The 17,022-nt window shown below is 40.7% G+C and overlaps 1 protein-coding gene across 2 annotated transcripts in view; it reads left to right on the plus strand.

Moving 5' to 3' along the window:
* The window catches only part of si:dkey-240h12.4 (death-associated protein kinase 2), a 46,939-nt gene that overhangs the window by 11,511 nt on the left and 18,406 nt on the right, over positions 1-17,022 (plus strand). For both annotated transcript variants that reach the window (XM_036567276.1, XM_036567277.1), the window contains exons 2-6: positions 4,621-4,764; positions 5,729-5,950; positions 7,804-7,942; positions 13,708-13,837; positions 15,479-15,527. In XM_036567276.1, the coding sequence (XP_036423169.1) occupies positions 4,703-4,764; positions 5,729-5,950; positions 7,804-7,942; positions 13,708-13,837; positions 15,479-15,527 (602 nt within the window). In that variant the 5' untranslated portion in view covers positions 4,621-4,702. The remainder of the gene's footprint in view (positions 1-4,620; positions 4,765-5,728; positions 5,951-7,803; positions 7,943-13,707; positions 13,838-15,478; positions 15,528-17,022) is intronic.

A 17,022-nucleotide genomic window follows, 5' to 3' on the forward strand; every position in this document is an offset into this window, starting at 1 on the left:
TATTTGTCTGCCTGACTGTCTCTGTCTGTTAGTCTATTTTTCTGTTTGCATTTTTCTGCCTGTCTACTTTTTGTGTGTAGGTCTTTCTTTTTGAAGTCTTCTTTTTAAATCTTCAGTATCTCTTTATCTGTATGTCTGCGGTAGAAGTGCTATACAGTGCCCTCCACAAATGTTGGCACCCCTTGTAAATATGAGCAGACTGTAAAATACATTCTTTATCGCTTATCCTTTTGATCTTTCATTTCTTAAATCTGTGTGTGCCACACAAGTCCTCTTCTGTGATGCTTAAAGAGTAACCACACCCTAAGATCTTTTTTTTTTCACTAACAGCTGATTTGCACTGCTCTGTAATAATAAAATATACCAGCCTTGCTTAAAATGTGAACACATCTTTCCAAACTGTTCCACCTCTGCAGAGCCCCTTTTGTTCAACTCTGCTATAGGCGTGGATGACGTGTCTTTGTACCTAAGAACCATGACACATCACAGTATGCAAATCAGTCAGACAACGTTACCGCCCCTGATGATGCCCTACTCGCACCGCACTCATAAATATGAAAGCCTAGGACCCTGGAGCAAGGAGATCACCACACTCAAGCGCTGAGCTAAATACCCCCAGCACCACCTCACAAGGCTGTGATATGCCAGCTGTCTGTACCAACTGTAAATAACCCAATTAATCTAAGCTTAGTTTGTAATAAAGATGCTGGACTGATTAAGTGAGGATTCACGTTTCCCTTCACAGCTCAAACTCTCGGGCACGTGACTCACTGAACAGAAATCAATGACAAGCAACACTGGAACTACAGAAAGCGAAACAGTTCAGGAAAGGTCAACGTTAAATGGAAGACTGTCAACCTTTCGTCCGTACAGCCTTTCTCGAACTTTTTTCCTGCTTTCTGTAGTTCCGGTGTTGCTTGCCGTTGATTTTTGTTTAGGGAGTGAGAGCGCCCGAGAGTTCAATTTATGAAGGGAAACGTGAATTTGAGTGAGAACTGAATCGGATATAACACTGGTATGTGCTATGAACAGCTTGCAGAACGTAAGCATTTAGGGCCACTGCAGCAAACCTTGGCTGACCAGTGATGCAGTCTGCGACTGAATGTTCTACCATTCAGACCCCTCTCCCCCTCGCTGCTAATCATTTTCTGGCACTACGTTAACTCTTCGGTGGCTTGAGTCAGTGGCTGATAGCTGTTAAGGCTCAAGACGCATGGCCTAAACAGAAACACCTTCCCTTGTTGAAGAAGGGGATGGTAGCAGAGAAAAATCGTCAGCCTCGTAAGACTCTCAGTTGCACAAGTGCCAGTTGATTCTGTCACTCTCCATATTTTCTGGTAGCTAACATATGCTAACTCTGAAAACCCATAGATCAATGCAGTGCCTCTCCCAACATGCCCCTACCATTTTTGAGCATTTTTCAAAGTTGAACCAGGGGTGAAAATAGTGGGGTGGAGTTACTCTTTAATGAGACTGGAGAACACATGACAAAGGATCTGAGACCATTCCTCCATACAGAATCTCTCCAGACTCTGGACTCCCCTCTTTAGCTCATCCCACAGGTTTTCTATGGGGTTTCGGTCAGGGGCCTGGCATGACATGGAAAAACCTTGATTCTGTGGTCAGTAAACCATTTTTGTGTTGATTTTGAGGTCTGCTTTGGATCGTTGTCCTGCTGGAAGATTCAGGCTATGGCCCAGTTTAAGCTTCCTGGCCGAGGCAGTCAGGTTTTGATTTTATTTCTGCTGGTACTTCATTGAGTCTGTGTTGCCATCCAAACGTCTGGCAAACTGTAGGAGCTTGAGATTGTTGGCCCTTGACAGCAGAGGCTTTGTTCTGGCAACTCTCCTAAACAACTTGTGCTTATGTAGATGATGTTTGATTGTGGTTTGGGAGACGTTCAGACTTAACTGATTTCTGCAATTTCCGCATCTGTGATCCTTAGAGATTCTTTGTCCACTCGAATCTTCCTCCTCACCATGTATGAGGTCAGTATGGACATACATCCTCTTCCTCTCAGACTTAAAACTTCTTAATTATTGAGCTGATAGTGGAAATGGGTATTTTCAACTGTTTACTATATACTATTATACTATTTCCTGATTTTTGCAGCTCAGCAACCTTTAGTCATACATCACTGCTGTATTCTCAGGTCTTTCTCACAACGATGGATGACTGAGGGAACTTGGCTTGTGTTTCATCTCATATATATTCTCCAGTAAAACAGGAAGTCATGACTGATCGTTTAAGTGTTCCTAATCACTTAGGTGAACTTTAAAGGGCTTATACTTCAATTAGATTTCACTCTTAAGAATTTCCAGGGGTGCCAACAATTGTGGCACACATACATTTAAGAAAAATATTCATTTCATGACAGGATTTGTTGAGACTAGTTTTGGGCTCACTTTATTTGGATAGTCCACTATAGTCCCCTTTAGGTTTTCTACAGATGTTTAAATTCAATTATTAACAAACTATCTGTAGAAACTCTGTTGATTCTGAACAGTGGTGGGGTTAGGGTTAGGGTGTAGACCAGTATTTGGGCTAGAAACCAGGGTGAGGGTTGGTTTTAGGTTTTGGGTTGAGGTTAAGGTCAGGGTTAGGATTCGGATTCGGATTAGAGCCAGGTAATATTTAGTTGAATGTAATTTGAAAGCAAATTAAGTTTTTACAAAGTGTCTAAAGTGGACTATCCAAATAAAGTGTTAGCTCAGTTTTTTTTTCAATTATTATGCCTTAAATAAAAAGTTAGATTTGCGTTCATATTTTGAATGAAAGATGATGAAAAAAAGAAAAGAATGAATAATTAGGAATATTTTTACAGCTCATTTTGCTCATGATTACCAGGGGTGCCAGTATTTGTGGAGGGCACTGTATTAACTTATCTTCTCACATATGTATACAAACAAAGTGTTTGGTCATTGACACTTCTGAATTAGTGACAGCACAAGATAAGGCCTAAAGATTCAGTACAACCACAAGCTGCTGTGTCTGATTCACTTGTACACAACACACACAAACACGCCACCACTGTGCCTAAATAATGCCTGCTATGTGGTGGTCTAGTGGGGGTCCTGACCATTGAAGATCAGGGTAAAAGGGGGATAACAACGTATGTAGAGACACAGATGGACTACAGTCTGTAACTGTAGAACTACAAAGTGTTCCTGTGTGGTAAGTGGAGCTAATATAATGGACAAGTGTAGATACAAGGAGGTGTACTTAATGAAGTGGCTGGTTAGTGTATAGAAGATTTACTGACATTGTATATGTTGTGTAATTCCACTAATACACTCTGTATATTCGGGTATGTAATCAAAGAAATGTCTAATACATGGATTTTGGACCAGTACAGTCTTATAGGCCAAGAACTGATTGCTTAGACGGTATTACAGAGATTTTGTAAGTTGTTCATTTAATAATAATGAAGCCAATATGTCCTCAAGTTCTACTTATGAATTGTATACATAATGAATTGTTGGGCTGATAGATGGATATCTTCATATACAGGTCTACAGACATAGATTCCCTTTCAGCTTTTTAGCTTTTACAATCAGCTGCTCATCTCAGGTCTCTCTGTACAACTTCTGTCTGTTCATTGTGTATCTAACAGTGTGTCTTTTCTTTTCAGAGCACTGGCACTCTGTCCTCCCCCTCTGTCCCCTTATTTACTCTCTTTGTTGTCTTTTCAGACCTCTCTGTTTTTATGCTCACAATAATGAAGAGAAAGCATTTCAGTCATTTGAAAACTAATTACAGAAGTATGCGTGCATGTGGGAAAGGGGCATGTTATGTAAGTGTTGGCTAACACCCTCTGTGTTGCATGGGAAACGAACTGTCCTGGGCTTTGCTAATGTTTCTGCCTGGTCTTGGTTTGTGCGCTCTGCACTCTTGTTCCACTTCGTAATGAAGTGGTGGCTTTGACAAAAGTTGGCTCATGTGCTAAACAATTTGGTTTTGGTTTCATGCTCTGAGTTACGCAAGACATGCATAATCTCGCCTGTGTGTTGAAGAAAATGTCAAATCAATAGCACTCCCAAATGCTCAGCTTATGAGAACTCAAAGACATGCACACAAGTTAAGAGCAGGACGCTTTGTTTGGTCATAAAGTAGGGAGGTTCCCGACTAAGAATTTTCTTTGTTGATGGAAAGGCCTAAGTCAACTAATCCACTCTGACCCCTGATAAAAAAGGTCTGAGGTATCTGAAAACATGGGACTATGAAGCTTAAAACTTTAGTTCACATGTGAGCTTTAAATGGAAGTTTTTAATTTTGCTGTATGTTATTAGGAAATTAATTACCCAGTACATTTACATACATAGTACATTCAGATAAACAAAACAATGCATAAACCTATATGGACTCATTAGCTATATTGTCTAAATTTCCACTTTCAGAAATGTGTACAGTTTTTATTATAATTCTCTTATAATGAACACACAAGAAAATATAAATACATAAACAAATAAATAACTAAATGCAATTAGTAGCTTCATTATTCTAGTCTATTAGACTAAATGCTCAATGTCTATTTAATTTTGGGCCCTGCTATCCATTTTTACTGCTAAGACCTTTAACGTTAAGAAGAAACAAGGTCAAAAACTCCTCTCTGTCTTTCAGATCTGGACTGAACAATGCTGTGGCCTACGCTGTGATCACTGAAGTCTGAGGAAAAAAGGCGGGGGAGAAAGGCAGAGGCAGGATGGCTGTTTTTAAGGTGGATAATGTTGAGGATCTTTATGAAATCGGAGAGGTACTGGGCAGGTAAGGAGTTTTAATAGTCATATGCTGTCTATGGAAGGCCTGTGTGGGCCCAAACTTTTGTTCCTACCAATTAGCTGCTGATTAACTGGAACAAAAGCTTAAGGCAAGGCTGCTCAGCTCTGGTCCTGGAGGGCTGGTATCCAGCATAGTTAGGTGATTTCCTTTCTCTGCTGGACACCGGCCCTCCTGGACCAGAGTTGAGCACCCCTACCTTAGGGAATAGGATTTTAAGACCATTACTCGATATAGGGTTTACAGTGTATAGAACTGTTTAGTTTCTTTCTTAACCTCTTTTACCCTCAGGAACCCACATGTGGGTCCAAATTTTTAATTCCTCTTAGAACTATAGAAAATATGCATTACTTTAATGACAGTGAATAAATAATATCTCAAGATTTATAATTGAATAGTAACAATGGCACAAGGTGTTAAGGGGAAATTTTAATTTAGTCCGCCGCTAAAACATGGCTATTTCTTCTGTTTAGTCTTCTCTTCTCTTTTAATAACTGATCATTTCTTAATGCTGTTACGTTTATCTGATATATGAAGGGCATAATCTCAAAAAGCTGAAAATTTGTAGATTTGTATTCAGTTTGTCTTATAAACTACATTTAAAACAAGCAAGCACATGAATAAGAGGATTAGTCCCACATGAGTAGTGTTTTATCGTTACTCTGATCAAACAGAATGGTAATAAGCACTTACTCCTCTAAATTGCGCTCTGAATGAGCTTTTGGCTCATCCTGAAAGAAGCCCTGTGCATCTTTAACACATATTAAAAGCACCGAATCACCATGCTGATACATTTCACCCTGGCCAACATGGATGTGCGCATGCCATGACTCCTTCTGCAGCAGATTTAAATGAGTTTAAGGAGCGATTGCCAAATTCTCAGAATGGATTGCTGAAGATACACTCAGTTCAATAAGGTTAACACTCTGATGTTCCTTTATCACCACCCCAGTGGTCATTTCGGGCAGGTGCGAGAGGTGCGTGAGCGGGCTACGGGCATCCTGTGGGCTGGAAAGTTTCTAAAGCTGAAACGAGGTGTGGGAAGCCGTCTCGGCCTGGAGAGGAAGAGCGTGGAGAAAGAGGTGGAGATCCTGCAGAGCCTACAGCACCAAAACATCATGGCCCTCAAAGATGTTTTCGAGAGCAGGGCTGAGGTGGTCCTAATCATAGAGCTGTAAGTTTGTGTGTGTGTGAATATGTGTGTGTGTGTGTGTGTGTGTGTGTGTGTGTGTTTGTGTATGTGTGACGTGAGGAGACAGCAGGAGATAAACAGGAACTCGGGAGTGTGGATGATGAATAGCAGCTCACTGATAAGCAAGAAAGATGAAGGCACGGAGAAAAGAAAGGATGAATAAGAGCTCAGCCCATTAACAGAAGATTACTTTGATGAGAGCCAAGTAAAAATGATGTTAATCAGCATTGCCCATGGATCAAAGCACAATGTTTAGCGTTCCAGCTTTAATCCCAGCCTAGGCATGGCTGTTTTACAATGTTACTGCCATATGGTTCCACTCCATGGACTCTAGTTTGATGTTGGTGTTTAACGGCTGGTGGTATGTAACATGTAGTGTTTGCCAAAGTGATGTCATCAAGAATTTATGTTGAAAGGTATGTTAGGCAAACGTTTTAGAAGTGTTAGAAACTGAGCTAGTCTTTTACCAGTCATAATCTTACAATTACAGCTCTTTTAACTCCTTCATGCCAAGATTGCTTCGTGCAGCACAGCTATTTCCACAAGAAATGTGACTTCCGGCACTGCATTGGTGTCAGAAATAAATGAAATTAATTGAATGAATAAATGAAATGAAATATTCTTGTTAAATCTGCACTATGTAGAAGATATTGGAGAAATAACAGGCTAAAATATTTGAGAAAAATGCTTAAATATTGGAGAAAAAAGCAATCTAAAATATTGGAGAAAAACACTTTAAAATATTGGAGAAAAACACTTTAAAAAATTGGAGAAAAAACATTCTAAAATATTGGAGAAAAACACTGAAATATAGGTGAAAAACACTATGAAATATTGGAGAAAAAACACTAAAATATTGGAAAAACAGTAAAATATTGGAGGCAAAACACTGAAATGTTGGAGAAATAACACTAAAATGTTGGAGAAAAAACAAAAATATTGGAAAAAATACAACAATCTAAAATATTGGAGTAAAAACACTAAAATATTGGAAAAAACAAAATATTGGAGACAAAACCTTGCTGAAATATTCAAGAAAAAATACTCTAAAATATTAGAGACAAAACACTAAAATATTGGAGAAAAACACTCTAAAATAGTGGAGAAAAAACTTTTAACACGTTTTCAACACACTCACAAAAACAAGCAACATTGGAGTTAATACAGTAAATTTAAGAATTAGACTGAGAATTAGATTTCACTGTGCCAGCACAATGATGGATTAAACAGGTTAAAAAGCTGTTCCAAAACCTAGGGTGCAGCTGAGAAGGGTGGGTCCTTGGTAGGACTACAAAGCCTCCTTGTTTGTATAGAACAGTCCAAAATGTACTGGTCTACCCCTGCCATCAGAAAGAAGAAAATGCTGCTGATGTGAATGAAAAGCAGAACGTTGTGAATGATGTAATATGTGGCAGGAAAAACAATTTGTAATGAAACGCTGTCCTGCAGCTAAAAACTGCTCAACTCACTGAAAGCAGGTGCACCTGCATTCAGTTTACTCCTGTGAAGGATTTTCTGGTTGAGTCCTCGAAAACTGCCAGGCTGCTTTTCTCAGCTGTATAAGGAACCTTCTGATAGGGCCAGCCTAGGATGGCGTAGCGGTCTAGATGTGCCCACCTGGACCACAGCCCTGCTCTGGGAATGCATTACTGATAAGCAGGTGTGGCTCAGTGGAGTACTAAGATTAGAACTTAACCTTGTCTGAAAGTAGATCTCCAGGAAGTGGTTTAGCGATCGCTGCTTTAGATAAACAATGAATAAAATACACCACTTGTGTTCTCTCTGGTTTCAAGCATGTATTCACTGTTTGTCTTCTGTGACTTTTTCGCATGTAGCATTAAAGGTGGTGAACTCTTTGACTTCATTGCTGAGAAGGAGAGCCTGACTGAGACGGAGGCCATTGAGTTCCTGATGCAGATTCTAGAGGGAGTGAGCTACATGCACAGCAAACACATCGGCCACTTTGACTTAAAGGTACATTGTGAATAGGCTAACATTGTGAGGTATTGATGCATGTACCATGTGTCAGACTCCAGCCCAGATCACAGCACTGCAGACATTCTGCCTCATTAAACACACCTGATGCACCTCATTTTCATGCAGTTCATAATTTCTGCTTTGGCTAAAATATGACTAAATATTACATTTACAGTGCTGTGAAAAAGTATTTAATTTACTGTTTTTTTGCATATTTGTCACAATAAATGGTTTCAGATTATCATACAAAGTATAAGGAAACAAAGAAAACATGAAACGCATAAAATTTTAAATGATCATTTCATTTGTTGAAGGAAAACGTTTTGTAACACCTATATCACCTTTACAAAAAAATCATTGCCCCCTCCTAGACTTCAAGGTGAACTCCATCGATTTAGCAAAATTAATTAATCATTTAATGGTTTAGATGTAAATTAAATCATTCAGAGTGGCGTTAGCCATTTTGAACGGCTGTAGCTACAGGCTAGTAATAACAAAAGCATGTTAGCTTGCGCATTGATCTCAGTTGAGAATGTGGTTTTGAGAGGAAATACAGAAGTAATCCTGGAGTAAAAGTTTACATTAAAAATACATTTTAGGCCAAAACTTTATAACAAAACTATCACAAAACTATGTCCCAGCAAACGATGCATTCATAACCATTTCATGTAATAACTTAACAGGATTTAGCTTTTAGAGCAATTAGGTGCTTCAGATGTCTGGTTCCTAGTACTATAAAGGTGAACAATTCTGACTTTGTAAATTTCTCTGGAAAGGCGTGTTTCCCAACAAACCACTCTGAATGATTTTGTTTACATCTAAATCATTGAATGGTTAAGTAATTTTGCAAAGTCGGTAGAGTTCCCCTTTAATAACTGGTTGTGCCACCTTTAGCTTTAACAACTGCAACCAAATGCTTTGTATAACTGGAATATGTGTTTCACATCACTGTGGAGAAATTTGGCCTACTGTTGTTTGCTCAGGGAATTTTTTGAATTGCTTTATTCAGCCACATTGGGCCTTTGAGCGTAAATTGCCCACTTAAGGTCAAGCCACAGCATCTCAGAGGACTTCAACTAAGCCACTTCAAAACTTTTTGTTTCATTTGAGCCATTCAGAGGTGGACTTGCTCTTGTGCTTTGGATGATTGTCTTCCTGCATAACACAGTTGCCCTTGAGCTTCATCTCATGGATTGGTGACTGGACATTCTCCTTCCACTTTCAACTCATCAGTCTATGGAAAATGATTCCTATGGCTTGGGGATCATCAAGGCGTTTTTTGGCAAATGTGAAATGAGCTCTTTAATGTTGGAATCAGGAACGCTGACCTTATCTGAGGTGAGCGAGGCCTGCAGTTCTTTAAATGTTCGTCTGGGTTCTTTTGTGACGACGTGAATGAGTTGTCGCTGTGTATTTTGGTAGGCCAAGCTGCTTTAGGGAAGATTCACTGCTGTTAAATAGTTTTTCCATTTGGAGATAATGGTGCTCGCTGTGGTTCGCTGGAATCTCAAATGGCTTTGTAAGCAGTTCCATATGTATATTTCAATACATCTTTCTCTTTTCCAGAGCTGCTTTTGGTCATGGCATAGTATGCTGCTTGTTGAGACCTTGTAGCTTCTCTCATACTGCTGAAAAGGTTCTATTTCAGTGATTTTTAGATTCGAAAGGACTGATGCTAATCAGTCCTGGTGTATCTAGTTTAACTGATCCTGAATATCCACTAAATTTATTTATCAAGTAAAAACTGTATTTTGTCTTAAGGTTATTTTTGTCATATTACATTTTAAAACATTTAAGTGTGACAAATACACAAAAATAGAAGAAATCATGGCACTTTTTCACAGCTCTGTGTGTTTGACATCATTTGTTTACTACATCTTAATAGTTAAGTATTACAGCTGTAAGTCTGTATGTCCCTGACATTATTTGTTTCCTACATGACAGCTATAGCAGCTTGTATAAGGGTGAAGCAACCCTGTACGTAGCTGTAAGCAAGACTTATTCCTTTTGATTAGCGTATACATTTTATTTATCAGAGACATTTAACCTGCATGCAGCATCTGAACATGTTTAGTGAAGAATGTGTTTCCTAAGGCACAGAAAAGGGTGTGTCCACAGTCTTCTGGATCTCATTTACCAAAAGCCTATGAGAGTAGTATTAATAATAATAGAAAAATAAGCATTCGGCTCACACAGAGTAATTCATTTTTCTGTGATCATGCTTTCAATTAAACTGCGAAGTGTTTTAATTTTGAAGGCTTAAGAGATTATTTTGAAGCTTGCAATATCATCTAGAGCAATGCTAGAAACTTACATTACATTACGTTAACATACACTGCTCAAAAAAATAAAGGGAACACTTAAACAACACAATATAACTCCAAGTAAATCAAACTTTTGTGAAATCAAACTGTCCACTTAGGAAGCAACACTGATTGATAATCAATTTCACATGCTGTTGTGCAAATGGAATAGACAACAGGTGGAAATCATTGGCGATTAGCAAGACACACTCAATAAAGGAGTGGTTCTGCAGGTGGGGACCACAGACCACTTCTCAGTACCTATGCTTTCTGGCTGATGTTTTGGTCACTTTTGAATGTTGGTGGTGCTTTCACACTCGTGGTAGCATGAGACGGACTCTACAACCCACACAAGTGGCTCAGGTAGTGCAGCTCATCCAGGATGGCACATCAATGCGAGCTGTGGCAAGAAGATTTGCTGTGTCTGTCAGCGTAGTGTCCAGAGCCTGGAGGCGCTACCAGGAGACAGGCCAGTACACCAGGAGACGTGGGGGAGGCCGTAGGAGGGCAACAACCCAGCAGCAGGACTGCTACCTCCGCCTTTGTGCAAGGAGGAACAGGAGGAGCACTGCCAGAGCCCTGCAAAATGATCTCCAGCAGGCCACAAATGTGCATGTGTCTGCACAAATGGTTAGAAACCGACTCCATGAGGATGGTATGAGGGCCCGACGTCCACAGATGGGGGTTGTGCTCACAGCCCAACACCGTGCAGGACGCTTGGCATTTGCCAGAGAACACCAGGATTGGCAAATTCGCCACTGGCGCCCTGTGCTCTTCAGAGATGAAAGCAGGTTCACACTGAGCACATGTGACAGACGTGACAGAGTCTGGAGACGCCGTGGAGAGTGATCTGCTGCCTGCAACATCCTTCAGCATGACTGGTTTGGCAGTGGGTCAGTAATGGTGTGGGGTGGCATTTCTTTGGAGGGCCGCACAGCCCTCCATGTGCTCGCCAGAGGTAGCCTGACTGCCATTAGGTACTGAGATGAGATCCTCAGACCCCTTGTGAGACCATATGCTGGTGCGGTTGGCCCTGGGTTCCTCCTAATGCAGGACAGTGCTAGACCTTATGTGGCTGGAGTGTGTCAGCAGTTCCTGCAAGATGAAGGCATTGAAGCTATGGACTGGCCCGCCCGTTCCCCAGGCCTGAATCCGATTGAGCACATCTGGGACATCATGTCTCGCTCCATCCACCAACGTCACGTTGCACCACAGACTGTCCAGGAGTTGGCGGATGCTTTAGTCCAGGTCTGGGAGGAGATCCCTCAGGAGACCATCCGCCACCTCATCAGGAGCATGCCCAGGCATTGTAGGGAGGTCATACAGGCATGTGGAGGCCACACACAATACTGAGCCTCATTTTGACTTGTTTTAAGGACATTACATCAAAGTTGGATCAGCCTGTAGTGTGTTTTTCCACTTTAATTTTGTGTGTGACTCCAAATCCAGGCCTCCATTGGTTAATAAATTTGATTTCCATTGATGATTTTTGTGTGATTTTGTTGTCAGCACATTCAACTTTGTACAGAACAAAGTATTCAATGAGAATATTTCATTCATTCAGATCTAGGATGTGTTATTTGAGTGTTCCCTTTATTTTTTTGAGCAGTGTATAATGAAGACCTTTATGTCCCTTCTCCTACAAAGTAATCTTTTTTCAACAGATGAAAGGCATTCTAGTATATATATTTTTATTCATTTATGTTTATTATATACAGTATTGTGCAAAAGTGTAGGCGCCTCAAAATGATTAAAAAGCACATTTTCTGGGCAGCAAGCATTTATGTGCTCAGAAAAACACTCATTAGAATACAAATGCAATTAACATTACCAATACAAATTACATTAGTACAGTAAGTAGTATATTTACATGCACTAAATCGACAAAAGTATTGGGACACCCCTTCTAATTTTTTAGTTCAGGTGTGTCTGTCACACCCATCGCAAACAGGAGGATAAAAATAAGCACACAGTCTTGCACTCTTGATAGATAAACACTGGTAGTAGAATGGGTCTTACTGATGAGCTCACGTACTGATGAGCTCAGTGACTTTAAACATGGCGCTGTCATAAGATGCCACCTCTGCCACAAGTGAGTGTGTGAAATTTCTGTTCTGTTCGATCTGCCCATGTCAACTGTAAGTGTTATCATTGTGAAATGGAAGCACCACGGTGCCTGTCTGCTCAGCCACAAAGCTGTAGACCATGCAAACTCACAGAGTGAGGCTAGCAAGTGCTGAAGCTCTTAGCACATAAAAATTGTCTATCCTCTCTTGAATCACTCACTAAAGAGTTCCAAACTGCCTCTGGAAGAAACATCAGCAAAAGAACTGTGCTTTAGGAGCTTCACGAAATGGGTTTCCATGGTCGAGCAGCTACATTCAAGCCTAGGATCAAAATGCATAGTGCCGGACGTGGGCCAACACACTGCCACTGGACACCAAGTGTAACGACTCACACTTCCCTATCTGGAAGTCTGATGGACGAGTTTGGGTTTGGCGAATGCCAGAGGAACATTACCTGCCTGACTGCATTGTGCCAGCTGTAAAGTTTGGTGGAGAAGGGATAATGTTATGGGGTTATTTTTCAGGGGTTGGCCTAGACCCCTTAGTTCCAGGGAAAGGAACTCTTAATGCTTCAACGTACCAAGACATTTTGGACAATTATATGCTTCCAACTTAGTGGGAACAGTTCAGGGAAGGCCCTTTTCTGTTCAGCATGACTGAGCCCCAGTGCACAAAGCAGTGTCCATAAAGGCATGGGTGAGTTTGGTGTGGAAGAGCTTGACTGGCCTGCACAGAGCCCTGACCTCAACCCAGTCGAACACCTTTGAGATGAACTAGAACAGAGCTTGTGAACCAGGACCTCTCGTCCAACATCAGCGTCTGACCTCACAAATGCTCTTCTGGATGAATGGGCAAAAATTCCCACAGACACAGTCCAAAATTTTGTAGAAAGCTTCCCAGGAGAGTGGACACTGTTACAGCTTGGGGAACAACTCCATACTAATGCCTGCAGATTTAGAATGTGATGTCATGAAAGCTACTGTAGGTGTAATGTGCAGGTGTCCCAGTACTTTTGTCCATACAGTGCATGGCAGTGTTTGCTTAACCATTTCCAAACCTCTCTTTATGGCAGCCCAGTATTAACAATGATTACCATCCAACACCTGGTTTGGTAAATTAAAAGTGTGCTTATGGTGGAATTTAACAAATCCATGGGCTGGCCCGAGGCGTTCAGGAGAAATCTGGAACCAAACTTTGTTCTTCATACTAGCTCACAATATGTCAACTATTTTTTTCAAAATAAGAAATGCTTGTTACGTTTTACTGTATTTATGTTTAGTTGTGTTTATTCTAATGGTATATGGTGTTTTAACAAACAAAAATACATTTATTGCCAAGATAAATGGTTTTAAACAGTGTGCTTAGATGCTTAAAATCTTTCTTCTTCCCTCAGCCTGAAAATATAATGTTGTCGGATAAGCGAGCCCCCAATCCAGACATCAAGATTATCGATTTTGGCATGGCCCACTGCTTCATACAAGGAGAGGAGTACAAAAGCATGGGTGGCACCCCTCAGTACATTGGTAAGTGATGCAGTCCAGTGAAAAAAACAACTGTTATTTCACGCTTAAGGGAGAGAACATGTACAGAATTATGTGTGTCTGCATCTGATTTTCATTGCCTTCGGAGCAGAGCAGCATTTCCAGGTCCCCGTCGTCTCCATGGAGACGAGTGAAAGTTCAGAAAGTGACACGGCACTTTTGGTCAGGGTGAGAGATGAGTGGACAGAAACGAACAGAAATGGGCTTTTGTTCGATGGCTGGTGATGATGATTATGTAAAAAACGTGCCATCTAATTCTGCTGCTCTCGCTTTAAAGCTGTGTGCCGCGAACACGCACACATCCTGTGGCTCACCCAGCAGCAATCAACGTTCGCTGAAGAACATCAACGATGACAGCAAGCTTACTCACACACACAAACACACACACACACTCTTGCTCACACAGTGTTGCTCTTGTCTACATAAACCCACAGCTTCAGCAAAACACATTTACTGAGAGAGCGAAGCCTGCACCACTGTGAGAAATGTTCTAATTCAATACTGCAGCTGAAAGTGAACTGGAGGTGAAGTGATATCAAACTCTCTTATCTGGAATATTAATTAGCATGATAAGGTTGCCATGGTAGCTGAGTTTGGAGTCTCACCAAGTGAGGTGATCTGAGATAACATTTTGAACATGAACTAGACAGAGCCTCTGCTGTGGAATATGAAGTTTGTGTTACCAGACTAATGTACAGTGTAAAGTTTGTCAGCTGATAGATTGATTATGTGACACTGATATGTTTCATAATGTTTGAGCTACTGTTATGAATGTGGTTACATAATACAGAGCAATGTCAAAGTTTGGGACTGTATTTGCTTATAAATGCCGACAGAGTTTGTAACTAAAAAGCAGTCACAGTCTCTCTCTCTCTCTCTCTCTCTCTCTCTCTCTCTCTGTCTCTGTCTCTCTGTTTCTCTCTCTTACTCTCTCTCACACACACACACATAAACACACACTGTTTTCTCTGTCTCGGATGAATCAGCCCATAGAAATGGTATAAAATATGGAAAAAATGGTCCAAATATTTTATGTTTATTATGTCTTTCTCTCTTTAACTGTTTTCTCTCTCTCTCTCTCTCTCTATCTCTCTCTCTCTGTCTCTCTCTCTCCATCTGTCCCTGTCTCTGTCCCCATTTCTCTCTATCTATCTCTCTATGTCTCTCTCTCTGTGTTTCTTGCTCTCTGTCTGTTTCTCTCTTTCTGTTTTTCTCAAACACTGTTTCTTGCTCTCTTTCTTTCTTTCTGTTTCTCACTTTCTCTGTCCTCCTCTGACTTTTTTCTGTCTCTCACTTGTTTTTTTGACTCGTTATCTTTCTCTATTTTTGTCTTGCTTGCTCTTTGTCTCTATTACTCTCTCTTTTTCTCTCTCTGTCTCTTCATGTCTCTATTTCTAACCCTGTTCTCTCTCTCTCTCCGTCTTTTTATGTCTCTCTGTCCCTGTTCTCCCTCTCTCTCGCTCTTTGTCTCTCTCCCTCTCTCTCTCTTTGTCTCCTTATGTCTCTCTTTCTGTCCCTATTCTCTCTCCCTCTCTCACACACTCTCTTTGACTGTCTTTCTCTCTCTATTCCTGTCTTGCTTGCTCTTTGTCCCTATTATTCTCTCGCTCTCTCTCTCTCTAGCCCCTGAGATCATCAACTTTGAACCCCTAAGCACAGCAGCAGATATGTGGTGAGTAAACATAGTTTGCATCTAACACACACACACACAAACACACAGTGACAGTAAAGACTGGCTGCTGCTGCAGCTCTTCTGAAACTCTACTTTGTCTTCGAATGCCTCAGGGTTGATTTCTGACAGGCTCAGACCTGACCACACCTGCCCACATGCATGCTGAATATAGAACTTCACTCTTCATGCTAACAATAAAAATGCACCCAGCTGTCGTCTGATCTAGAACACTCACTCATGGTTTTATATTTGAACAGCTTTGTTCTTCCAATGCCTAATCTTAGCTCATACATGTACTGTCACTATTGGGGCAAAACCTTTCATCTCTGAAATCAGTAGAAGGAAAAACACTCTAACTTTTAATGGAAGTTACAGTGTTTTTCTGATGCTGAAACACACTTAACAGAACTGGGCTCAACTTAATCTTCACTGTCACGTTCTTAGCAAAGCAGAAGTGTCATTCTGCAAGTGTGTTAACACGTTCTCATCGCTTTCACTCATTTTTCACATACTTTTTCAAAAACTTTTTTTTTAAACTGATTCCGCACAAAAACTCAAAAGCTCATTGGATAACTGAGTGAAATAAGGGTAAATTTTGTAGTTACAGCTTATTAAAAAATGCTCTCATAGTTCTATCTACTTTCTGCACCATCACAGCACTATTTACAGTGCTGTGAAAAAGTATTTGCCCCTTCCCAATTTCTTCCATTTTTGCATGTTTGTCACACTATTTGGGTTCTATTGGGTTCAATTTTATTAGCCACACCCAGACATGATTACTACCAGACCTGCTGAATCTAAACATCACTTAAATAGAACCTGTCTAGCAAAGTGAAGCACATTATGCCACGTTTTAAAGAGATTCAAATGCAGACTCAAAATAAAGTCATTGAAATCTACCAGACTGGAAAGGCTTACAAAGCCATTGCTAAGGCTCTGGGACTTCAGCGAACCACAGTGAGAGCCATTATGCATTAAGGGAGAAAACTTGGAACAGTGGTGGAGGGGCCAGCCTACCAAAATTTCACCAAGGGCACATCACCGACTCATCAAGGAGGTCACCAAAGAACCCAGATGAACATCTAAGGAACTGCAGGCCTCACTTGCCTCAGTTAAGGTCAATGTACACGATTCCACAATGGGAAAAATGGCATCCATCGGAGAGTTGCAAGGTGCAAACCACTCACTGCTGACCAAAAAGAACACAAAGGCTAGTCTTGTATTTGCTAAAAAACATCTAGATGATCCCCAAGACTTTTGTGATAATATTCTGTGGACTGATGAGTCAAAGGTGAATCTTTTTTGGAAAACTTGGGATATGTTACATCTGGCGTAAAGCTAACACCGCATTCCACCATAAGAACATCATACCCACAGTCAAACATGGTGGTGGTAGTGTGATGGTCTGGGGCTGCTTTGCTTCTGCAGGACCTGGACGACTTTTCGTAATGGATGAAACCATGAATTGTGCTCTGAATAAGAAAATCCTGAAGGA

The sequence above is a fragment of the Colossoma macropomum genome, unplaced genomic scaffold (genome assembly GCF_904425465.1).
Source record: "Colossoma macropomum unplaced genomic scaffold, Colossoma_macropomum, whole genome shotgun sequence".
Classification (NCBI taxonomy): Eukaryota; Metazoa; Chordata; class Actinopteri; order Characiformes; family Serrasalmidae; genus Colossoma; species Colossoma macropomum.